Below are 26,949 nucleotides of genomic sequence, written 5' to 3' on the forward strand. Positions count from 1 at the left end.
ATCCCCATTTCCTATTGGCTGGGACTGTGTGAACATATATCCCCATTTCCTATTGGCTGGGACTGTGTGAACATATATCCCCATTTCCTATTGGCTGGGACTGTGTGAACATATATCCCCATTTCCTATTGGCTGGGACTGTGTGAACATATATCCCCATTTCCTATTGGCTGGGACTGTGTGAACATATATCCCCATTTCCTATTGGCTGGGACTGTGTGAACATATATCCCCATTTCCTATTGGCTGGGACTGTGTGAACATATATCCCCATTTCCTATTGGCTGGGACTGTGTGAACATATATCCCCATTTCCTATTGGCTGGGACTGTGTGAACATATATCCCCATTTCCTATTGGCTGGGACTGTGTGAACATATATCCCCATTTCCTATTGGCTGGGACTGTGTGAACATATATCCCCATTTCCTATTGGCTGGGACTGTGTGAACATATAACCCCATTTCCTATTGGCTGGGACTGTGTGAACATATATCCCCATTTCCTATTGGCTGGGACTGTGTGAACATATAACCCCATTTCCTATTGGCTGGGACTGTGTGAACATATATCCCCATTTCCTATTGGCTGGGACTGTGTGAACATATATCCCCATTTCCTATTGGCTGGGACTGTGTGAACATATATCCCCATTTCCTATTGGCTGGGACTGTGTGAACATATATCCCCATTTCCTATTGGCTGGGACTGTGTGAACATATATCCCCATTTCCTATTGGCTGGGACTGTGTGAACATATATCCCCATTTCCTATTGGCTGGGACTGTGTGAACATATATCCCCATTTCCTATTGGCTGGGACTGTGTGAACATATATCCCCATTTCCTATTGGCTGGGACTGTGTGAACATATGTCCCCATTTCCTATTGGCTGGGACTGTGTGAACATATATCCCCATTTCCTATTGGCTGGGACTGTGTGAACATATGTCCCCATTTCCTATTGGCTGGGACTGTGTGAACATATATCCCCATTTCCTATTGGCTGGGACTGTGTGAACATACACTTCTCAAAAAAATAAAGGGAACACTTAAACAACACAATGTAACTCCAAGTCAATCACACTTCTGTGAAATCAAACTGTCCACTTAGGAAGCAACACTGATTGACAATAAATTTCACATGCTGTTGTGCAAATGGAATAGACAAAAGGTGGAAATTATAGGCAATTAGCAAGACACCCCCAATAAAGGACTGATTCTGCAGGTGGTGACCACAGACCACTTCTCAGTTCCTATGCTTCCTGGCTGATGTTTTGGTCACTTTTGAATGCTGGCGGTGCTCTCACTCTAGTGGTAGCATGAGACGGAGTCTACAACCACCACAAGTGGCTCAGGTAGTGCAGTTCAACCAGGATGGCACATCAATGCGAGCTGTGGCAAGAAGGTTTGCTGTGTCTGTCAGCGTAGTGTCCAGAGCATGGAGGCGCTACCAGGAGACAGGCCAGTACATCAGGAGACGTGGAGGAGGCCGTAGGAGGGCAACAACCCAGCAGCAGGACCGCTAACTCCACCTTTGAGCAGGAGGAGCAATGCCAGAGCCCTGCAAAATGACCTCCAGCAGGCCACAAATGTGCATGTGTCTGCTCAAACGGTCAGAAACAGGCTCCATGAGGGTGGTATGAGGGCCCGACGTCCACAGGTGGGGGTTGTGCTTACAGCCCAACACCGTGCAGGACGTTTGGCATTTGCCAAAGAACACCAAGATTGGCAAATTCGCCACTGGCGCCCTATGCTCTTCACAGATGAAAGCAGGTTCACACTGAGCACATGAGCACATGTGACAGACGTGACAGAGTCTGGAGACGCCATGGAGAACGTTCTGCTGCCTGCAACATCCTCCAGCATGACCGGTTTGGCGGTGGGTCAGTCATGGTGTGGGGTGGCATTTCTTTGTGGGGCCGCACAGCCCTCCATGTGCTCGCCAGAGGTAGCCTGACTGCCATTAGGTACCGAGATGAGATCCTCAGAGCCCTTGTGAGACCATATGCTGACACATGCACATTTGTGGCCTGCTGGAGGTCATTTTGCAGGGCTCAGGCAGTGCTCCACCTTGCACAAAGGCAGAGGTAGCGGTCCTGCTGCTGGGTTGTTGCCCTCCTACGGCCTCCTCCACTTCTCCTGATGTACTGGCCTGTCTCCTGGTAGCGCCTCCATGCTCTGGACACTACGCTGACAGACACAGCAAACCTTCTTGCCACAGCTCGCATTGATGTGCCATCCTGGATGAGCTGCACTACCTGAGCCACTTGTGTGGGTTGTAGACTCCGTCTCGTGCTACCACTAGAGTGAGAGCACCGCCAGCATTCAAAAGTGACCAAAACATCAGCCAGGAAGCATAGGAACTGAGAAGTGGTCTGTGGTCACCACCTGCAGAATCAGTCCTTTATTGGGGGTGTCTTGCTAATTGCCTATAATTTCCACCTTTTGTCTATTCCGTTTGCACAACAGCATGTGAAATTTATTGTCAATCAGTGTTGCTTCCTAAGTGGACAGTTTGATTTCACAGAAGTATGATTGACTTGGAGTTACATTGTGTTGTTTAAGTGTTCCCTTTATTTTTTTGAGCAGTGTATATCCCCATGTCCTATTGGCTGGGACTGTGTGAACATATATCCCTATTTCCTATTGGCTGGGACTGTGTGAACATATATCCCCATTTCCTATTTGGAACCAAAATACTAGGCCGTGAGGGCAATGTGTTTGAATTTAATTGAATGAACTTTATTAATCCCACACGGGATTAATAACATACTCCTGCATACCAATTTGTAAGTCGCTCTGGATAAGAGCGTCTGCTAAATGACTTAAATGTAAATGTACTTCAGAGACAGAGAGAGAGAGATAGAGCACTGACAGCTGGTGAAACAACAACTCATTCTCTCTATCATCAGTGCTGAGTGAGGGCATGGTAGGAGCAGATCAATGCTCGCATCAACAGATAGAGGGCATGGTAGGAGCAGATCAATGCTGGCATCAACAGGTATGGGGTGAGGGGGAGCGGGGTGCGAGTGGAAAGAACAAAGCCTGCCAAACTGTATCGACTCCTGGATCTGTGAGTGAGTGAGTGAGTGAGTGAGTGAGTGAGTGAGTGAGTGAGTGAGTGAGTGAGTGAGTGAGTGAGAGAGAGAGAGAGTGTGTGTATGCACACGTACATTTTAATGACCGTGTGTTACGGAGTGTGGTTGTGTTAATGCGTGGCCAAGTGTGCTTTTTAATGACTGTGTTCGTGTCTGAGTGGAGTGCTAGGCCGTGTGTGTCTGAAAACAACCCAGCTCTGCCACGTTGGGCACAGCATGCCAGGCTAGCCCGCAACACTGGGGGGCTCCCCCTAATACATGTGCCATCATATCTACTCCCTCCTACAACCAACCAACAAATAAGAGTTCCTAGTAGCTGATGATACAGCTGCAGTAGGCAGTTCGTCATCTGATAGTTACGCATTGAGAATACTACCTATGGAACCACATCTGTTCTAAGTGAAGTAAATCCGCTAACTACGTGTACGTGACCAATAACATTTGATTTGCTTTGATTCATGTACCTTTTGAGGTCAAAGTGTAACTATTCCATCTAGTATGTCTCAGTTCTGATTTTCAGTTTTTTTATTATTATTATTTTAGCATTAACCAACCTTCCTCCTGAAGAGTTAGTGGACGTGAAGGCTTTTGCGCCTGCCCACCTTTAACACACCACATTCTACTAATCAGCGTCTCCTCAGGACCTTGATTAGTAGAATCAGTTGAGTTAGAGCAGGGCTGGGACAAAAGCTTGTATACTCAGCAACTCTCCATGAGGAGGCTGCCCGTTCCGGGTTTGAATAAAGTCATTATCTATATTCAAAAGTATGGATACACTGTGCATATGTAAAGATGGTCCCTGATTCGCTCCCTAACGCTTCCTGTTGATGTTTGCAAACCTATAAAGGTGGAAGCTCCACCACCACACTGTTTATTTACACCTATCCAAACCGTTCAGATCATTGAAGGGTTAGGGAGACAAATGGGAGTGGCTGGTACACAGAGGAGTGCGTGAGTCAGTGTACCTATTCTCTTCTGGTCCGTGATGTCCGTTTCTGGTTCCACGAAGGGCTTCATCTCCTCCTCCTCACAGCCGGCGTTTATCCACCGGTCCTTCATGATTTGCTAGGAGGGAGAAGGACAAACACACGTTATAATTTCCACTCTACAGGCCCGATTTGATAACAGGGATGCAAAAATGACAAATGAACCCCTTGCCCCTGTGCCTATGAACTTAGATCTGTATAGGATTAAAGGATTGGATAGGAACCATATAAGCAATATGTCAACGTAGGCAATATATTTTATATGTCAATCTAGGCTATAGATTTATATAATATATGTCAACCTAGGCTATACAGTATTAAGACCCCTTAACTTTTTCCACATTTTGTTACGTTAATGGATTAAATCTCTTTTCCCCTCATCAATCTACACACAATACCCCATAATGACATCACAATACCCCATAATGACATCACAATACCCCATAATGACGAGGCAAAAACAGTGTTTTCGAACATTTTGCAAATGTATTAAAAATAATTTAAAAAAAAATTACAATGAAATATCACATTTACATAAGTATTCAGACACTTTCCTCAGGACTTTGTTGAAGCACCTTTGGCAGCGACTACACCCCAGAGTCTTCTTGGGTATGATGCTACAAGCTTGGCACATCTGTATTTGGGGAGTTTCTCCCAATCCTCACTGCAGTTCCTCTCAAGCTCTGTCAGGTTGGATGGGGAGCATCGCTGTTAAGCTATTTTCAGGTCTCTCCAGAGATCTTCGATCGGGTTCAATTCCGGGGTCTGGCTGGGCCACTCAAGGACATTCAGAGACTTGTCCAAAAGCCATTCCTGCATTGTCTTGGCTGTGTGCTTTGGGTTGTTGTCCTGTTGGAAGGTGAACCTTCGCCCCAGTCTGAGGTCCTGAGCGCTCTGGAGCAGGTTTCATCAAGGATCTCTCTGTACTTTGCTCCGTCCATCTTTCTCTTGATCCTTACTAGTCTCCCAGTCCCTGCCAATGAAAAAGATCCCCACAGCATGATGCTGCCACTGCCATATTTCACCGTAGGGATGGTGCCAGGTTTCCTCCAGAGGTGACGTTTGGCATTCAGGCCAAAGAGTTTAATCTTGGTTTCATCAGAATAGAGAATCTTGTGGTGCTTTCGGCAAACTCCAAGCTAGCTGTCATGTGCCTTTTACTGAGGAGTGGCTTCCATCAGGCCATTCTACCATAAAGGCTGATTGGTGGAGTGCTGCAGATATGGTTCTTCTTCTTAAAGGTTCTCCCATCACCACAGAGGAACTCTGGAGCTCTGTCAGAGTGACCATCGGGTTCTTGGTTACCTCCCTGACCAAGGCCCTCCCCTGATTGCTCAGTTTGGCCGGGCAGCCAGCTCTAGGAAGAGTCTTGGTGGTTCCAAACTTCTTCCATTTATGAATGATGGAGGCCACTGTGTTCTTGGGGACCTTCAATGCTGCAGACATTTTTTTGGTACCCTTCCCTAGGTCTGTGCACAATCCTGTCTTGGAGCTCTACGGACAATTCCTTCGACCTCATGGATTGTTTTTTTCTCTGACATGCACTGTCAACTGTGGGACCTTATATAGACAGGTGTGTGCCTTTCCAAATCATGTCCAACCAATTGAATTTACCACAGATGGACTCCAATCAAGTTGTAGAAACATTTCAAGGATGATCAATGTTAACAGGATGCACCTGAACTCAATTTCGAGTCTCATAGCAAAAAGTCTGAATACTTATGCAAATAAGTTTCGTTTTTTATTTTTAATACGAAAACCTGTTTTCGCTTTGTCATTATGGGGTATAGTGTGTAGATTGATGAGGGAAATCCATTTTAAGGCTGTAGTAACAAAATGTAAGGGATCTGAATACTTTCCGAAGGCACTGTAAGTCGACTGACTTGAAATGGCATTGAGCCCAAACCTGGAGGGCAGTGACGGTGCAGAGATGGACTGGAAAGTGGAGGGTACGAGGTGGTTGGATAAGTGGAGGGTACGAGGTGGTTGGATAAGTGGAGGGTACGAGGTGGTTGGATAAGTGGAGGGTACGAGGTGGTTGGATAAGTGGAGGGTACGAGGTGGTTGGATATGTGGAGGGTACGAGGTGGTTAGATAAGTGGAGGGTAAGAGATGGTTTGATAAGTGGAGGGTACAATGTGGTTAGATAAGTGGAGGGTACAATGTGGTTAGATAAGTGGAGGGTACAATGTGGTTAGATAAGTGGAGGGTACGAGGTGGTTTGATAAGTGGAGGGTACGAGGTGGTTTGATAAGTGGAGGGTACGAGGTGGTTGGATATGTGGAGGGTTCTAGGTGGTTGGATAAGTGGAGGGTACGAGATGGTTAGATAAGTGGAGGGTACGAGATGGTTTGATAAGTGGAGGGTACGAGGTGGTTTGATAAGTGGAGGGTACGAGGTGGTTGGATATGTGGAGGGTTCTAGGTGGTTGGATAAGTGCAGGAGCATGTGTGTTCGTGTTCCCATGATGCTTAGCCACTGTAGCCCTTGGTATCCAAACACCTTGCCAGTTGGGTGAAGTGCTTAGGGGAGAAAGACACACACTGGCTTTAGCTGTGCTTAGCCGTGGTGTTTCTTATGAGTCTTTGTGTATCACAGATACTAGAAAAGGAACAGGGCTCCCATTTGGGACACAAACAATTCTCTTTTTCTCTCTGTTCTGGATGATGTGGTACAAAACGGACTAGTCACTGATCTCCCTCAACGTGAGCAAGACAAAGGAGCTGATCGTGGACTACAGGAAACTAAGGGCAGAGCACGCCCCCATCCGCAGGGCTGTAGTGGAGTGGGTCGAGAGCTTCAAGTTCCTCTGTGTCCACATCACTAAGGAATTAACATGGTCTACACACACACACCAAAACAGATGTAAAGAAGGCACGACTACGTCTCTTCCCCCTCAGGAGGCTGAACAGATTTGGCATGGGGCCTCAGATCCTCAAAACCTTCTACAGCTGCACCATTGAGAGCATCTTGACTGGCTGCATTACCACTTGATATGGCAACTGCTCGGCATCCAACCACAAGGCGCTACAGAGGATAGTGTGTACGGCCCAGTACATCACTGGGGCCGAGCTCCCTGCCGTCCTGGACCTCTATACCAGGTGGTGTCAGAGGAAGGCCCTAAAAATGGTCAAATACTCCAGCCACTCAAGTCATAGACTATTGTCTCTGCTACAGCACAGCAAGCAGTAATGATGGAACCAACAGGAACCTGAACAGCTTCTACCATGCCATAAGACTGCTAAATAGTTAGTTAAATAGTTAGTCTGCGTAGCTGTTTGGTTATCTGCATTGACCCCTTTTTGCACTAACTCTTTTGACTCATCACATACAGTACGCTGCTGCTACTGTTTATTATCTATCCTGTTGCCTAGTAACTTTGTCCCTACATATATGTACATATCTACCTCAATCACCTCGTACCCCTGCACATGGACTCAGTACTGGTACCCTGTGTATATAGACAAGCTATCGTTCGTTATTCATTGTGTATTTATTCCTCTACATTGTTGAGAAGGGCTCGTCAGTAAGCATTTCACTGTTAGTCTATACCTGTTGTTTACCAAGCATGTGACATTTTTGGGGGGATTTGATTAGATCAATGTACACAAAAGCACACAAAGAATGCTGTGTGTTTCTGTGTATGTGCCTGTGTGTGGGGGGGGGGGGGGGGGGGTTCTGTGTGTATGGGCCTGTGTGTGGGGGGGGGGGGGTTCTGTGTGTATGGGCCTGTGTGTGTGTGTGTGTGTGTGTGTGTGTGTGTGTGTGTGTGTGTGTGTGTGTGTGTGTGTGTGTGTGTGTGTGTGTGTGTGTGTGTGTGTGTGTGTGTGTGTGTGTGTGTGTGTGCCTGTGTGTGTGTGTGGGGGGTTCTGTGTGTGTGGGGTTCAGTGTGTATGGGCCTGTGTGTGTGTGTGGGGGGTTCTGTGTGTATGGGCCTGTGTGTGTGAGGGGGGGGGTTCTGTGTGTATGTGCCTGTGTGTGTGTGTGTGTGTGTGTGTGTGTGTGTGTGTGTGTGTGTGTGTGTGTGAGTATAAGTGAATGTGCATCTAGCAGAGGGAAATCTACTTTAGCAGTTGGAAAAGGTGTGTGTGTGTGTGTGTGTGTGCGCATAAGTGTGTGCATGTTTGCATGCGCGTTTGTGACCACATTCAGGTGCGGTTTTCAAACCCTGCATGCCATGCATCTCCACACAGGTAGAATCCAGGCAGGAGTGACGTAAAGGAGGAAGGAGTCTGTGTGAGAGGGGTGGACGTAAAGGAGGAAGATGTCTGTGTGAGAGGGGTGGACGTAAAGGAGGAAGGAGTCTGTGTTAGAGGGGTGGATGGCGAGTAGGGGAAAAAAAGTAATAAGCGTAAGACATATTTACATTTTGGCCTTCCTCCCTCACCTCAAGTGTACCGCGCTTGGCTGGGTTGAGCACCAGGAAACGCTTGAGGAGGTTTTCACAGTCAGTGGACATGTAGAAAGGGATACGGTATTTACCCCTTAAAACACGCTCTCTCAGCTCCTATAGGGGGAGATAGAGAGGAGAGGTTAAAGGTAGGGTCAGGGGTTAAGGGTCAGGGGTTAGGGTCAGTTGCTGGACATGCAAAAGGGAATAAGGTATCCAACCCAATTAATCAGCTACCCCAAAACACGCTCTCACACCCTCAGATGCAGGAAAGACTGTGCAATGAGGTATTGAATGTTTCACCAGATATTGAATGTCTGTCAGATATTGAATGTCAGATATTCAATATCTGATATTGAATATCTGTCACCTTGATTTCTACAATTTGTCTCTCGACCTGTGTGCACCTACATTGTAAACTTTCATTCATAGGCTATGTTGTAGGAACCTCATGATGGGTATAGAGAAACTTTGAGTATCATGTAGTAACCTAAACCTATTGAAGTTACATTGAACTGGATTAATGGAATATGAATTACAGTCATCCAATATCCCAGGGATCATCAACTAAGATTCAGCAGCGGGACCATTTTTTCTTGAGCGGATGGTCGGGGAGCCAGATCATCATTACAAATAATTTGTAGACTGCAAATTGACCGCAAAGAGCCCAAACAGATATGTTTGACTAAAACACAATCGTTCCAAACCTTGCTTATATTTCTATACAATCACGTGCCTCTCTATCATGCATGGGAACACTTGAGAACAGATTTCTTCAATTAAAATCACTTGGAGCTGATTTTTGTCTTATGTCCAACAACGCCGCAAGTTGGGAGCCCTGCAATATACAGTTGGGGAGCCATGCAATATACAGTTGGGAGCCCTACAATATACAGTTGGGGAGCCATGCAATATACAGTTGGGGAGCCATGCAATATACAGTTGGGGAGCCCTACAATATACAGTTGGGGAGCTCTGCAATATACAGTGGGGAGCCCTGCAATATACAGTTGGGGAGCCCTGCAATATACAGTTGGGGAGCCCTGCAATATACAGTGGGGAGCCCTGCAATATACAGTTGGGGAGCCCTGCAATATACAGTTGGGAGCCCTGCAATATACAGTTGGGAGCCCTGCAATATACAGTTGGGAGCCCTGCAATATACAGTTGGGGAGCCCTGCAATATACAGTTGGTGAGCCCTGCAACATACAGTGGGGAGCCCTGCAATATACAGTTGGGGAGCCCTGCAATATACAGTTGGGGAGCCCTGCAATATACAGTTGGGGAGCCCTGCAATATACAGTTGGGGAGCCCTGCAATATACAGTGGGGAGCTCTGCAATATACAGTTGGGGAGCCCTGCAATATACAGTTTGGGAGCTCTGCAATATACAGTTGGGAGCCCTGCAATATACAGTTGGGAGCCCTGCAATATACAGTGGGGAGCCCTGCAATATACAGTTTGGGAGCTCTGCAATATACAGTTTGGGAGCTCTGCAATATGCTGCAACAGAAGTAAAGGAAATGGATCAACTGACAGCATCCAATCAAAATAGATATCCCTCTAGTGGTGTGGGGGCTGTGCTTTGGCAAAGTGGCTGGGGTTATATCCTTCCTGTTTATCCCTGTCCGGGGGTATCATCGGATGGGGCCACAGTGTCTCCTGACCCCTCCTGTCTCAGCCTCCAGTATTTATGCTGCAGTAGTTTATGTGTCGGGGGGCTAGGGTCAGTTGGTTATATCTGGAGTACTTCTGTCTTATCCGGTGTCCTGTGTGAATTTAAGTATGCTCTCTCTAATTCTCTCCTTCTCTCTTTCTTTCTCTCTCTCGGAGGACCTGAGCCCTAGGACCATGCGTCAGGACTACCGGGCATGGTGATTCCTTGCTGTCCCCAGTCCACCTGACCTTGCTGCTGTTCCAGTTTCAACTGTTCTGCCTGCGGCTATGGAACTCTGACCTGTCCACCGGACGTGCTACCTGTCCCAGACCTGCTGTTTTCAACTCTCTAGAGACCGCAGGAGCGGTAGAGATACTCTTAATGATCGGCTATGAAAAGCCAACTGACATTTACTCCTGATTATTATTTGACCATGCTGGTCATTTATGAATATTTGAACATCTTGGCCATGTTCTGTTATAATCTCCACCCGGCACAGCCAGAAGAGGACTGGCCACCCCTCATAGCCTGGTTCCTCTAGGTTTCTTCCTAGGTTTTGGCCTTTCTAGGGAGTTTTTCCTAGCCACAGTGCTTCTACACCTGCATTGCTTGATGTTTGGGGTTTTAGACTGGGTTTCTGTACAGAACTTCGAGATATTAGCTGATGTACGAAGGGCTATATAAAATAAACTTGATTTGATTTGAAAACATGTCTTCGGCATTTAAGCCCATAAGGCCAAGCTCATAAAAACATGTGTCCTCCCTAATCTTGAATGGCACAAACCGCCACTGACAAAGACAGACCCTGCGTCCCAATTATCTACCTTTCTCCCAAAGTGTGTAAGCATGCCCACTTCCCCGTGCAGTAAGCATGCCCTCTTCCCCGTGCAGTAAGCATGCCCTCTTCCCCGTGCAGTAAGCATGCCCTCTTCCCCGTGCAGTAAGCATGCCCTCTTCCCCGTGCAGTAAGCATGCCCTCTTCCCCGTGCAGTAAGCATGCCCTCTTCCCCGTGCAGTAAGCATGCCCTCTTCCCCGTGCAGTAAGCATGCCCTCTTCCCCGTGCAGTAAGCATGCCCTCTTCCCCGTGCAGTAAGCATGCCCTCTTCCCCGTGCAGTAAGCATGCCCTCTTCCCCGTGCAGTAAGCATGCCCTCTTCCCCGTGCAGTAAGCATGCCCTCTTCCCCGTGCAGTAAGCATGCCCTCTTCCCCGTGCAGTAAGCATGCCCTCTTCCCCGTGCAGTAAGCATGGTAAAGCAGTGGCTAGATGGAGTTAGTCCCATTCTTACAACACTGCTTTCCTTTTAAAGCAATTGCACATTTATGACAGAAGGGTAGAAAGAAGTGGGACATAGAGTGGAGGTCATGGTTAAAAGTTAATACACTCACACATATACACACACCTTGAGGTTCTGACCGTCGAAGGGCAGCGACCCTGACACCAGCGTGTACAGGATGACCCCCAGGCTCCAGACGTCCACCTCGGGTCCGTCGTACTTCTTCCCCTGGAACAGCTCTGGGGCGGCGTAGGGAGGAGAGCCGCAGAACGTGTCCAGCTTACTGCCCATTACGAACTCATTACTAAAGCCAAAGTCTGCTATCTTGATGTTCATGTCGGCGTCCAGGAGTAAGTTCTCAGCCTGGTTGGGGGGGGGGGGGGGGGGGGGGGGGGTGAGTAGGGGTGGAAGTGGGTGTGTTTGTGTGTGGCATGTATTCAGTGATGTGAAACATTGTTGTCATTTTCAAATTAAAGAACGGGGATGTAGATGGGTGGATGTTACACTGGAACTAGTGAACTATAAGTGGGGTGTGTGTGGGGACATCATTCATTGTGACACAAGATGTACTATGTATGAGATTGCTAATAGTGAAGTAAACATTGAACATTTACACCGGCAGTAACGTTGTCAAACTCCCTTATTAAATAACGTTACAGTCCTGAATACTGCAGATAGAACTAGAATGAATAGAGCTATCAGGGGAAAGAGAGAGATACGAAGAGAGGAGAGAGATGGGGAAGAGCGGAGGAAGACAAAGAAGCGAATGAGGTGCAGAGGATGAGAATGAGAGCAAGATGCCAACTCCGTGCCCCACACGTAGCATCAGACATCTTTCTTTCTTCCTTCCTGTATCCACCACTCTCTCCATCTCCCTGTTTCTCTATCCATCTCTTTCTGTTCCTCCCTCCCACTTTCTCTCCCTCTCTATAACTCACCCTCTCTCTCTCTTGTGCATAATGTAGGATGTCTCATGGTGGAAACAGAGCATGTAATGCCCTGTAGACTACTACACTGTGTCACAAAGCACACATCTCTGGGGGATGGTAACACAACATCCCATGAGACCCCTGCTAGAGGAGTAGGAGGTGATTATGAACAGTGTTTCTCCCAGGGCTGTGGAGGAGAGTGTGTGTGTGTGTCATGGTACGTGTGTGTGTGCAGGTGTAGGATCTTAATTTGATCACCCTGTTGCAGGACAACTTTCCTGCCTGCAATGCAGGATATGTAAAACTTGCAGTGTATTTGACACTGGAACCACTGGGCCTCAAAGGCCCCCCCCTCATTCTGACTGCAAAAAAAAAATCTACTTAAAAAAATAAATATATAAACAGTTGAAGTCGTAAGTTTACTACATACACCTTAGCCAAATACATTGAAACATAGTTTATCACAATTCCAGACATTTAAGCCTCGTAAAAATGCCCCGTCTTAGGTCAGTTAGGATCACCACTTCATTTTAAGAATGTGAAATGTCAGAATAATAGTAGAGAGAATGATTTATTTCAGCTTTTATTTCTTTCATCACATTCCCAGTGGGTCAGAAGTTCACACACACTCAATTAGTATTTCGTAGCATTGCCTTAACATTGTTTAACTTGGGTCAAACGTTTCAGGTAGCCTTCCACAAGCTTCCCACAATAAGTTGGGTGAATTTTGGCCCATTCCCCCTGACAGAGCTGGTGCAACTGAGTCAGGTTTGTAGGCCTTCTTGCTTGCACACGCTTCTTCAGTTCTGCCCACAAATGTTCTATAGGACTGAGGTCAGGGCTTTGTGATGGCCACTCCAATACCTTGACTTTGTTGTCCTTAAGTCATTTTGCCACAACTTTGGTAGTATGCTTGGGGTCATTGTCCATTTGGAAGACCCATTTGCGACCAAGCTTTAACTTCCTGACTGATGTCTGGAGATGTTGATTCAATATATTCACATAATTTTCCATCTATTTTGTGAAGTGCACCAGTCCCTCCTGCAGCAAAGCACCCCCACAACATGATGCTGCCACCCCCGTGCCTCACGGTTGGGATGGTGTTCTTCGGCTTGCAAGCCTCCCCCTTTTTACTCCAAACATAACGATGGTCATTATGGCCAAACGGTTCTATTTTTGTTTCATCAGACCAGAGGACATTTCTCCAGAAAGTACGATCTTTGTCCACATGTGCAGTTGCAAACCGTAGTCTGGCTTTTTTATGGCGGTTTTGGAGCAGTGGCTTCTTCCTTGCTGAGCGGCTTTTCAGGTTATGTCAATATAGGACTCTTTTTACAGTGGATATAGATACTGCTGTACCGGTTTCCTCCAGCATCTTCACAAGGTTCTTTGCTGTTGTTCTGGGATTGATTTGCACTTTTCGCACCAAAGTACGTTCATCTCTAGGAGACAACGCGTCTCCTTCCTGAGCAGTATGACGGCTGCATGGTCCCATGGTGTTTATACTTGCGTACTACCGTTTGTACAGATGAACGTGGTACCTTCAGGAGTTTGGAAATTGCTCCCAAGGATGAACCAGACTTGTGGAGGTCTACAATTTATTTTCTGAGGTCTTGGTTGATATCTTTTGATTTTCCCATGATGTCAAGCAGAGGTACTGAGTGTGAAGGTAGGCCTTGAAATACATCCACAGGTACACCTTCAATTGACTCAAATTATGTCAATTAGCCTACCAGAAGCTTCTAACGCCATGACATCATTTTCTGGACTTTTCCAAACTGTTTAAAGGACACAGTCAACACAGTGTATGTAAACTTCTGACCCACTGGAATTGTGATACAGTGAATTATAAGTGAAATAATCTGTCTGTAAACAATTGTTGGAAAAATTACGTGTGTCATGCATAAAGTAGATGTCCTAACCTACTTGCCAAAATTATAGTTTGTTAACAAGAAATTTGTGTAGTGGTTTAAAAACGAGTTTTAATGACTCCAATCTAAGTGTATGTAAACTTCAGACTTCAAACAGCTTCTGTTCACAATGATGAAATAAAACAGTCAGCCAGACGCACGGTCAGTCAGTCAGCCAGCCAGACGCACGGTCAGTCAGTCAGCCAGCCAGACGCACGGTCAGTCAGTCAGCCAGCCAGACGCACGGTCAGTCAGTCAGCCAGCCAGACGCACGGTCAGTCAGTCAGCCAGCCAGACGCACGGTCAGTCAGTCAGCCAGCCAGACGCACGGTCAGTCAGTCAGCCAGCCAGACGCACGGTCAGTCAGTCAGCCAGCCAGACGCACGGTCAGTCAGTCAGCCAGCCAGACGCACGGTCAGTCAGCCAGCCAAACACACGGTCAGCCAGCCAGACGCACGGTCAGCCAGCCAGCCAGACGCACGGTCAGTCAGCCAGCCAGACGCACGGTCAGTCAGCCAGCCAGACGCACGGTCAGTCAGCCAGCCAGACGCACGGTCAGGAGGCCTCCCGAGTGGTGCAGTGGTCTAAGGCACTGCATCACAGTGCTAGCTGTGCCCCTAGAGATCCTGGTTCGAATCCAGGCTCTGTCGCAGCCAGCCGCGACCGGGAGACCCATGGGGCCCAGCGTCGTCAGGTTTAGGGGAGGGTTTGACAGGCAGGGATGTTCTTGTCCCATCGCACTATAGTAACTCCTGTGGGGGGCCGGGCGCATGCACGCTGACACGGTCGCCAGGTATACAGTGTTTCCTCCGACACATTTGCGTGGCTGGCTTCTGGGTTAAGTGGGCATTGTGTCAAGAAACAGTGCAGCTTGGTTGGGTCGTGTTTCGGAGGACACACGGCTCTCGACCTTCGCATCTCCCGAGTCCGTACAGGAGTTGCAGCGATGAGACAAGACTGTAACTACCAATTGAATAATAGGAAATTGGGGAGAAAAAGGAGGTACATTTTCTTTTTCTTTTTAAATAAGAAAAAGTTGCACGGTCAGTTGATGAAAACATCAGAGCTTCAAGTGTGCTTCATAAATAGTGAAAATCAGCACAAAAGCAATAATGCATTAATGATGAATATTAAATGCCGATATGACTACATTAAACAATAATAAATGACTGTCAGCTCGTGCTTACATGGTGTGCATCTAAACGCAGTGGCATCAGTTGGAGCATGTCCATGTCACATAAACAACGAAAGCTGGTGAGAGCGTTACTCATGTTGTTTTCTGCTTGAGATGTGGGGCCTGCTGTCTCAGTGATGACATTCTGTGCTGATAATCGGTGTAGCATTGTTCACAAGCTTGTTCTTCCCAAATGTTGTCGTCCCTACCGCTCTCCTGTCTCACCGTTTCATTTGGTGGTGGCGCGGGCACCTGCTCAGTGCACACCGTTATGGCTTTTTAGGTGTAGTTTCAGGCTGAGAGCTCAGAATCAGAAGAATAAACGGGATCCATTTCTTCCTCCGCAATCTGAGTGGTTTTCATTCAGATCTTGTCGCAGCGCTAACGCAGAGTGTGCATCCCGTTCGTCTTGGTTTTAATACCATTGTACATGACGTATGCTCTGCTCTCACTGTGTTCTCCAAGTAGGCCAAAGTAGACTGATAAGACTGCTTGGAATCGGTGGACTGATATAGGGTACTTACCATTAGGAGATTAGAATTAGAAAAGATCACAATATACCGTATTAATTTATTTAATCTATTGTTGTATCTGTGAAATTAGTTTCAGTTACAGTTTAGGTTCAGTTTCGAGGCAGTTTTCGGGGTGATTCTAAACTGGGAACCGCACCTTCAACTGTGAGGAGAAGGAAGGGAAACCCTATTTTATCAGGGCATGTAATTTCCCCCCCCTGGAAAACCATTTTAAAAAATGACATGCCCTGCTAGAACTCGCTATGACACCAGGTCTGTATGTGATATTATGATTGTAACAACAACAACAACAACAGTGTGGTAAATAGACTTATTTAGGATAAGTCTGGAGTGAGAGGGGCATGACTTTCACAATGTAATTAATGAGCCGTCCAAAAGACGACTGATTTAATGGTTCTAGTGTGAAGAAGTCTTCTGAAGTTTGTAATTTCTTGATTTTCCCTTAAGAAAATGTTATCAGTCCTTACAAAACATGTCCATTAATTATAATCCACATAATAACTCAAATTTCCTGTTGCTGCTGGATCATTGTCCTGCTGATGACATTTTAGAAGGTCTTCTTCAAGGGACAACTACAGTCTGGCTCAAATTAAGATCCTACATCTGTATGTGTGTGTGTGTGTGTGTGTGTGTGTGTGTGTGTGTGTGTGTGTGTGTGTGTGTGTGTGTGTGTGTGTGTGTGTGTGTGTGTGTGTGTGTGTGTGTACATAAAGCCTTAATTACCTTCAGGTCTCTGTGTACGATGTGTTTCTGATGGCAGTACTGTACAGCTGACACAATCTGGAAAGGAAAAACCATACAATTACAAGTTAGAAGTTAGAACATATTATTAGACAGTTGTACGATGACGTTTTAGAAGGTCTTCAAGGGACAACTACAGACACGGCAGCCCTTGACATTTCAGAGTTTGACACATGGCAGAGGAGCTTGGGAATCAGAAAGGGTGTGTGTGTGTGTGTGTGTGTGTGTGTGTGTGTGTGTGTGTGTGTGTCAGATCTGGTGGATTTCCCATCTAGGTAAGCAGGGGCTGATTGGAACAGAATTAGCTATTCACTGATTACAGTCAATAACATACATGGATTGTTATGGTTGTAGTTATAAAGTAACTATCTAATGGGGTAATACATTTTGCAGTCTCCTAATGGGGTAATACATTTTGCAGTCTCCTAATGGGGTAATACATTTTTGCAGTCTCCTAATGGGGTAATACATTTTTGCAGTCTCCTAATGGGGTAATACATTTTTGCAGTCTCCTAATGGGGTAATACATTTTTGCAGTCTCCTAATGGGGTAATACATTTTTGCAGTCTCCTAATGGGGTAATACATTTTTGCAGTCTCCTAATGGGGTAATACATTTTTGCAGTCTCCTAATGGGGTAATACATTTTTGCAGTCTCCTAATGGGGTAATACATTTTTGCAGTCTCCTAATGGGGTAATACATTTTTGCAGTCTCCTAATGGGGTAATACATTTTTGCAGTCTCCTAATGGGGTAATACATTTTTGCAGTCTCCTAATGGGGTAATACATTTTTGCAGTCTCCTAATGGGGTAATACATTTTTGCAGTCTCCTAATGGGGTAATACATTTTTGCAGTCTCCTAATGGGGTAATACATTTTTGCAGTCTCCTAATGGGGTAATACATTTTTGCAGTCTCCTAATGGGGTAATACATTTTTGCAGTCTCCTAATGGGGTAATACATTTTTGCAGTCTCCTAATGGGGTAATACATTTTTGCAGTCTCCTAATGGGGTAATACATTTTTGCAGTCTCCTAATGGGGTAATACATTTTTGCAGTCTCCTAATGGGGTAATACATTTTTGCAGTCTCCTAATGGGGTAATACATTTTTGCAGTCTCCTAATGGGGTAATACATTTTTGCAGTCTCCTAATGGGGTAATACATTTTTGCAGTCTCCTAATGGGGTAATACATTTTTGCAGTCTCCTAATGGGGTAATACATTTTTGCAGTCTCCTAATGGGGTAATACATTTTTGCAGTCTCCTAATGGGGTAATACATTTTTGCAGTCTCCTAATGGGGTAATACATTTTTGCAGTCTCCTAATGGGGTAATACATTTTTGCAGTCTCCTAATGGGGTAATACATTTTTGCAGTCTCCTAATGGGGTAATACATTTTTGCAGTCTCCTAATGGGGTAATACATTTTTGCAGTCTCCTAATGGGGTAATACATTTTTGCAGTCTCCTAATGGGGTAATACATTTTTGCAGTCTCCTAATGGGGTAATACATTTTTGCAGTCTCCTAATGGGGTAATACATTTTTGCAGTCTCCTAATGGGGTAATACATTTTTGCAGTCTCCTAATGGGGTAATACATTTTTGCAGTCTCCTAATGGGGTAATACATTTTTGCAGTCTCCTAATGGGGTAATACATTTTTGCAGTCTCCTAATGGGGTAATACATTTTTGCAGTCTCCTAATGGGGTAATACATTTTTGCAGTCTCCTAATGGGGTAATACATTTTTGCAGTCTCCTAATGGGGTAATACATTTTTGCAGTCTCCTAATGGGGTAATACATTTTTGCAGTCTCCTAATGGGGTAATACATTTTTGCAGTCTCCTAATGGGGTAATACATTTTTGCAGTCTCCTAATGGGGTAATACATTTTTGCAGTCTCCTAATGGGGTAATACATTTTTGCAGTCTCCTAATGGGGTAATACATTTTTGCAGTCTCCTAATGGGGTAATACATTTTTGCAGTCTCCTAATGGGGTAATACATTTTTGCAGTCTCCTAATGGGGTAATACATTTTTGCAGTCTCCTAATGGGGTAATACATTTTTGCAGTCTCCTAATGGGGTAATACATTTTTGCAGTCTCCTAATGGGGTAATACATTTTTGCAGTCTCCTAATGGGGTAATACATTTTTGCAGTCTCCTAATGGGGTAATACATTTTTGCAGTCTCCTAATTCTTTGTTTTGGTGACAGTCATTTTTGCCTCATTCTCAATTAATAATAGGCCTAGTGGTCAATGCGAAGTTATAACCTCATCTTCCTTATGCAAATAACCTCTATCTAGTATCATAGTTAGTTGGAAACACTGACCAATGAGCTCTACGTTTCAGTGTTAGTTGGAAACACTGACCAATGAGCTCTACTTTTGACAGTGTTAGTTGGAAACACTGGTCAATGAGCTCTACTTTTGACAGTGTTAGTTGGAAACACTGACCAATGAGCTCTACTTTTGACAGTTAGTTGGAAACACTGACCAATGAGCTCTACTTTTGACAGTGTTAGTTGGAAACACTGACCAATGAGCTCTACTTTTGACAGTGTTAGTTGGAAACACTGACCAATGAGCTCTACTTTTGACAGTGTTAGTTGGAAACACTGACCAATGAGCTCTACGTTTGACAGTGTTAGTTGGAAACACTGACCAATGAGCTCTACGTTTCAGTGTTAGTTGGAAACACTGACCAATGAGCTCTACGTTTGACAGTGTTAGTTGGAAACACTGACCAATGAGCTCTACGTTTGACAGTGTTAGTTGGAAACACTGACCAATGAGCTCTACGTTTGACAGTGTTAGTTGGAAACACTGACCAATGAGCTCTACGTTTGACAGTGTTAGTTGGAAACACTGACCAATGAGCTCTACGTTTGACAGTGTTAGTTGGAAACACTGACCAATGAGCTCTACGTTTGACAGTGTTAGTTGGAAACACTGACCAATGAGCTCTACGTTTGACAGTGTTAGTTGGAAACACTGACCAATGAGCTCTACTTTTGACAGTGTTAGTTGGAAACACTGACCAATGAGCTCTACTTTTGACAGTGTTAGTTGGAAACACTGACCAATGAGCTCTACTTTTGACAGTGTTAGTTGGAAACACTGACCAATGAGCTCTACTTTTGACAGTGTTAGTTGGAAACACTGACCAATGAGCTCTACTTTTGACAGTTAGTTGGAAACACTGACCAATGAGCTCTACTTTTGACAGTGTTAGTTGGAAACACTGACCAATGAGCTCTACTTTTGACAGTGTTAGTTGGAAACACTGACCAATGAGCTCTACTTTTGACAGTGTTAGTTGGAAACACTGACCAATGAGCTCTACGTTTGACAGTGTTAGTTGGAAACACTGACCAATGAGCTCTACGTTTCAGTGTTAGTTGGAAACACTGACCAATGAGCTCTACGTTTGACAGTGTTAGTTGGAAACACTGACCAATGAGCTCTACGTTTCAGTGTTAGTTGGAAACACTGACCAATGAGCTCTACGTTTGACAGTGTTAGTTGGAAACACTGACCAATGAGCTCTACTTTTGACAGTGTTAGTTGGAAACACTGACCAATGAGCTCTACTTTTGACAGTGTTAGTTGGAAACACTGACCAATGAGCTCTACTTTTGACAGTGTTAGTTGGAAACACTGACCAATGAGCTCTACTTTTGACAGTGTTAGTTGGAAACACTGACCAATGAGCTCTACTTTTGACAGTGTTAGTTGGAAACACTGACCAATGAGCTCTACATTTGACAGTGTTAGTTGGAAACACTGACCAATGAGCTCTACGTTTCAGTGTTAGTTGGAAACACTGACCAATGAGCTCTACGTTTGACAGTGTTAGTTGGAAACACTGACCAATGAGCTCTACGTTTGACAGTGTTAGTTGGAAACACTGACCAATGAGCTCTACGTTTGACAGTGTTAGTTGGAAACACTGACCAATGAGCTCTACGTTTGACAGTGTTAGTTGGAAACACTGACCAATGAGCTCTACGTTTGTTGCCTTCTCTGTTGTTGATAATGCAGCTCTCGTCCACTGGCAGAACTTATGTAGGCTATATAGGTCTTAGGGTAGTGTTGGCCAAGCGAATTGGTTTTTCCTCGCAGGGCTCAGTCCTGCCAAGTTGGTTGGCTTGAAAGTCTGTATGTGTGTGTGTGTGTGTGTGTGTGTGTGTGTGTGTGTGTGTGTGTGTGTGTGTGTGTGTGTGTGTGTGTGTGTGTGTGTGTGTGTGTGTTTCTGTGACACCCAGCCAGGGTGTCTTTGAACATGGTGTGTCTTAGTGTGTGTGTGCGTGCGTGGGGCTGAATCCAGTCCACTGCGGTACCTGTCTAAATTTAGCCCTGGCCTCCTTCTCCTTCATCCTCCCATGTGCTACGAGGTAGTCAAAGACCTCCCCTGGAAGGGAAAAGGGGGAAGGGGGGTGAGAGGGAGGAGAGATAGAGATGGATAGGGAGAGAGAGGAGAGAGGAGAGAGAGCGAGAGAGAGAAAGAGGGAGAAAGAGAGGGAGAGAGGGGGGAGAGAGGAAGGATGGAGGGAGACAGAGAGAAAGAGGGGGAGAGAGAGGGAGAGAGAGGGAGAGATAGAGTTTAAGTTAAACTTTGACTGAATGGAGCCAAAACTTCCTCTCAGTCCTCCAAATTAAATGTAAAGTCATAAGTCTGAAAGCATAAATTGCTAGTTAGGCAGCCTCATTTGTCCTAGGTAAGGCAATATTATGCATTATTATAAAGTACTATATAAATAGCAGGAGGCAGACCAAACCTCCTCCTGGAGAGCTACTGGTTATGCTGGCTTTTGCTCCAGCCCTGCCCTCTGATTCTACTAAACAGGCTACTCATCAGGACCTTGAGTGCCTGAAGCAGGTGCGTTAGCACAAGATAGCACCGGGTAGCTCTTCAAGAGGAGGGTGGCATACTACAGCGGTAGAATCAGGATGATAATACTTGCATTTAATATTCATGGGCTTTTCATGCATTATGCTCAAAGCATATTATAAATATTATAGTGTACTATGTTCTACACTATTTACCCTGCCTCATATTACTAAGTAACTTACCTCCACTGACATATTACTAAGTAACTTACCTCCACTGACATATTACTAAGTAACTTACCTCCACTGACAAATTACTAAGTAACTTACCTCCACTGGCATATTACTAAGTAACTTACCTCCACTTGCAAATTACTAAGTAACTTACCTCCACTAGCATATTACTAAGGAACTTACCTCCACTGGCATATTACTAAGTAACTTACCTCCACTGACATATTACTAAGTAACTTACCTCCACTGGCATATTACTAAGTAACTTACCTCCACTGGCATTTTACTAAGTAACTTACCTCCACTGGCATTTTACTAAGTAACTTACCTCCACTGGCATATTACTAAGTAACTTACCTCCACTGCCATATTACTAAGTAACTTACCTCCACTGCCATATTACTAAGTAACTTACCTCCACTGGCATATTACTAAGGAACTTACCTCCACTGGCATATTACTAAGTAACTTACCTCCACTGCCATATTACTAAGTAGCTTACCTCCACTGGCATATTACTAAGTAACTTACCCCCACTAGCATATTACTAAGTAACTTACCCCCACTAGCATATTACTAAGTAACTTACCTCCACTGGCATATTACTAAGTAACTTACCTCCACTGGCATATTACTAAGTAACTTACCTCCACTGGCATATTACTAAGTAACTTACCTCCACTGACAAATTACTAAGTAACTTACCTCCACTGCCATATTACTAAGGAACTTACCTCCACTGGCATATTACTAAGGAACTTACCTCCACTGGCATATTACTAAGTAACTTACCTCCACTGCCATATTACTAAGTAGCTTACCTCCACTGGCATATTACTAAGTAACTTACCCCCACTGGCATATTACTAAGTAACTTACCTCCACTGGCATATTACTAAGTAACTTACCTCCACTGGCATATTACTAAGTAACTTACCTCCACTGCCATATTACTAAGTAACTTACCTCCACTGCCATATTACTAAGTAACTTACCTCCACTGGCATATTACTAAGTAACTTACCTCCACTGACATATTACTAAGTAACTTACCTCCACTGACAAATTACTAAGTAACTTACCTCCACTGGCATATTACTAAGTAACTTACCTCCACTTGCAAATTACTAAGTAACTTACCTCCACTGGCATATTACTAAGGAACTTACCTCCACTGGCATATTACTAAGTAACTTACCTCCACTGACATATTACTAAGTAACTTACCTCCACTGGCATATTACTAAGTAACTTACCTCCACTGGCATATTACTAAGTAACTTACCTCCACTGCCATATTACTAAGTAACTTACCTCCACTGGCATATTACTAAGTAACTTACCTCCACTGGCATATTACTAAGTAACTTACCTCCACTGGCATATTACTAAGTAACTTACCTCCTCTGCCATATTACTAAGTAGCTTACCTCCACTGCCATATTACTAAGTAACTTACCCCCACTAGCATATTACTAAGTAACTTACCTCCACTGGCATATTACTAAGTAACTTACCTCCACTGGCATATTACTAAGTAACTTACCTCCACTGGCATATTACTAAGTAACTTACCTCCACTGCCATATTACTAAGTAACTTACCTCCACTGGCATATTACTAAGTAACTTACCTCCACTGGCATATTACTAAGTAACTTACCTCCACTGGCATATTACTAAGTAACTTACCTCCACTGGCATATTACTAAGTAACTTACCACCACTGGCATATTCCATCACTAGGTAGAGAGTCTTCTCAGTCTCTATCACCTCAAACAGTTTCACTGTGGAAGGAGCGAGAGAGAGGAAGAGAGAGAGGGAGAGAGCGGGAGAGAGAGCGAGAGAGAGAGAGAGGCGGAGAAAGGGAGAGAGGCAAAGAGTAAGAGAGAGGTTATTTAACTTTGGTTTATTATCTATTTCACTTGCTTTGGCAATGTAAATATACAGTATGTTTTCTATGCCAATGAATTGAATTGATATTAGCCAGGTTGCCTCAGGACAGTATAGATGCAGTAACGCTGGCTGTTCTGTTCCCAGGATGCAGTCACATGAGACAGACGGACAGGCCTGAGGGCCATAGACAGACAGACAGGCCTGAGGGCCATAGACAGACAGACAGGCCTGAGGGCCAGAGACAGACAGACAGGCCTGAGGGCCAGAGACAGACAGACAGGCCTGAGGGCCAGAGACAGACAGACAGGCCTGAGGGCCAGAGACAGACAGACAGGCCTGAGGGCCAGAGACAGACAGACAGGCCTGAGGGCCAGAGACAGACAGACAGGCCTGAGGGCCAGAGACAGACAGACAGGCCTGAGGGCCAGAGACAGACAGACAGGCCTGAGGGCCAGAGACAGACAGACAGGCCTGAGGGCCATAGACAGACAGGCCTGAGGGCCATAGACAGACAGGCCTGAGGGCCATAGACAGACAGACAGGCCTGAGGGCCATAGACAGACAGACAGGCCTGAGGGCCATAGACAGACAGACAGGCCTGAGGGCCAGAGACAGACAGACAGACAGGCCTGAGGGCCAGAGACAGACAGACAGGCCTGAGGGCCAGAGACAGACAGACAAGCAGGCAGACAGAGACAGACATACAGATAGACAGAGACAGACAGACATATAGACAGAGACAGACAGACAGAGACAGACAGTCTACCATAGCAGCTCACTGCAACTGCTGCTGCAGCCTCGAGCCCACAATCACCACCTGAGCAGATAACTCAGCTTGTGTGTATGCGTGTGTGTGTGTGTGTGTGTGTGTATGCGTGTGTGTGTATGCGTGTGTGTGTGTGTGTGTATGAGTGTGTGTGCGTGTGTGACTAGACACAAAGCACTAGGCTGAAGGAATGTAACTGTGAAATCAAAGCCTACAGTTAGGTGGAAAAGCCCCGTATTAGCAGGCTAAATCTCGCTTTCTGAATCACTGTCTGTTTCACTGTCTGTCTGTGGGTGTGTTCCAGAACACACTCATTTAGCAGGATAAGGATAGCTGAGGATAGCTGGTACCTGAGACAATAAAAACTTCTGTGGACATTGTTAAGATCTGTACAGATTTGATGTACAGTGTCTGTTTACACTCATTCCGACTCTTTCCTAACTGATCAGTAAGCCCTTGATTGGGCAAAACAGTGTTAGAGCTGGGACACAAAACAACAACACTGCACTCCCTGAGTTTCCACACCAAGGATAGAAACCTTGCTATATTACACTATTGAAAATTCAATTTGGCCTGATATTCACCTTGCTACTCTTAGCAAATGTTGGCATCATCTGAACGTTGGATCCATCTGCCTGCTTAAAATGTTGCTTTGGGCTACTTTGCATCCCACCGAAAGAAATTGTCTAGGGGAGAAACGCTGCAGATTTTTTTCAAACATATGTTGTAGGGCCCTATAAAATCCGTATTGCGAAGAACGCGGACGGAATCAAGGAATCCAAACATTAAAACGGAACTCAACAATACTCAAAAATGTATAGAAATTAATAGGAAATCAACGAAATCTATTGAACTTAGTTGAAAACGCATTCATTTGCCCAAGTGAGACATGAACATGAAGTGAGACATGCATTTTGTTCTTGCCATAAGACATGAACACAATGTATCAGTGATCTGTATTTTTATGCAACTGACAGGAATTCCCCTGTCTGTGTGCATGTCTATACTTTGTGTAGCCGTTAGCGATGATGCTAACGATATCATTTTTTTCACACTATTAACCTTCTCAATTAAAATGTTAACTTCAAAGTAGCCTGACAGAATGATTTCATCCTTATTTGAATCAATCCAGTGGCCATTTCTTTTGCAAACTCCGCCTTAACTAAACAACGGTCTCTTCCTAGTGAGCGCTTGCATTAAAAGGGTAACTGCACCCAAAAATCTAATTTTCTTACATTTTCCCGGACATCATAAATGGTCTGCTGATGTGGTTTAAACATTGTTGTGGACTTAAAACATCGAATTTTGTTGTTTTGTTTCCCCCCCCATTTTTTCCAAATGTGATTTTGAGAGGGAAAACCTGAAACCTTGAAAAACAAAATGGAGGAAACAGAATTTTGGGAAAAAAATGGAATCAGGGAAAAATTTTAGAGGTTTCATGTTGATGCAGCCACGTGCTGTTCTAAAATGAGACCGTAGCCAACTAATCCCACAGTCTCTCTCCCCCTCAGTCTTCTTCAGTCTGACTCCCTCTATTCTCTCGCTCTTTCCCTGTCTCCCTCCATCTTGCACTCCTTCAGTCGGTCTCCATCAGTCTCTCTCTTCATCACCCTCCCTATCTCCCTCCTCTGCACTGACCTACCTGGGTTTTGGGAGCGAGGGAGTGAGAAAGTGGGTCAGCAGAAGAGAGGAAGTTGGGCGTGAAAAGCACCAAAAAAAAAAGGGAAACAGTCTCTTCCCCCAGGCCTAACCAGACAATCGCCAACCATGTGCCGTAAAAGTTAGACCACCCAAAAGCTACACTTCGGAATTAAGGAAGCCAAACAGCAGTACAAAGTCAGGCTGGAGCAACAGTTCTCCAGCAATGACTGCTGCTCGTCTGTCTGACGATTACTAAAAACAAATGACTGCTCGTCTGTCTGAAAAGGACTAAAACAAATAACGAACTACAAACCAAAAGCTCCCTCGATGTCAGACGACCCCTCACTGCTGAATAAAGTAAACCAGTTTTACTGCAGCTTTGACTCACAAACTCCCCTCCATCACCAGGACAATACCCCACACCCCTCCCTTCCTCTCTAGGCACCTCTCTCCTCTATCCATCTGCCATCCCAGGAAGCCCCCACCTCTGGTCATCACAGAGCAAGAGGTCAACAGACTCTTTAGGGAACAGAACAGCAGGAAGGCTGCTGCCTCGGACAAGGTCTCTCCAGCCACACTTAAACACTGCACTGACCAACTCTCTTATGTTTCCATGAAAATATTCAACCAATCACTAGAGCAATGCACTGTTCAAATCAAATCAAATTGTATTTGTCACATGCGGCCAAATTCACCTTACAGTGAAATGCTTACTGACAAGCCCTTAACCAACAATGCAGTTAAGAAACGGTCCCTGCCTCTTTAAAATCCTACATCATTGTTCTAGTCCGGAAAAATAGGTGTCCTGCTTGAACGACTACCTCAACCCACTGTAGTTCGCCTACAGAGTTGACGCTGTCAACGTGGTCCTACACTGTATCC

General features: G+C 45.1%; 1 protein-coding gene across 14 annotated transcripts in view; it reads right to left on the minus strand.

Moving 5' to 3' along the window:
- The window catches only part of LOC129817746 (MAP/microtubule affinity-regulating kinase 3-like), a 119,184-nt gene that overhangs the window by 39,451 nt on the left and 52,784 nt on the right, over positions 1–26,949 (minus strand). For 8 of the 14 annotated variants that reach the window (XM_055873261.1, XM_055873257.1, XM_055873269.1 and 5 more), the window contains exons 5-10: positions 23,486–23,551; positions 21,042–21,112; positions 16,680–16,736; positions 11,537–11,773; positions 8,454–8,594; positions 4,067–4,166 (exon numbers count right to left, since the gene is read on the minus strand). In XM_055873261.1, the coding sequence (XP_055729236.1) occupies positions 4,067–4,166; positions 8,454–8,594; positions 11,537–11,773; positions 16,680–16,736; positions 21,042–21,112; positions 23,486–23,551 (672 nt within the window). The remainder of the gene's footprint in view (positions 1–4,066; positions 4,167–8,453; positions 8,595–11,536; positions 11,774–16,679; positions 16,737–21,041; positions 21,113–23,485; positions 23,552–26,949) is intronic. The other 6 variants (XM_055873258.1, XM_055873270.1, XM_055873267.1 and 3 more) reach the window with 1 other exon arrangement.

Source organism: Salvelinus fontinalis, chromosome 20 (genome assembly GCF_029448725.1).
Source record: "Salvelinus fontinalis isolate EN_2023a chromosome 20, ASM2944872v1, whole genome shotgun sequence".
Lineage (NCBI taxonomy): Eukaryota > Metazoa > Chordata > Actinopteri > Salmoniformes > Salmonidae > Salvelinus > Salvelinus fontinalis.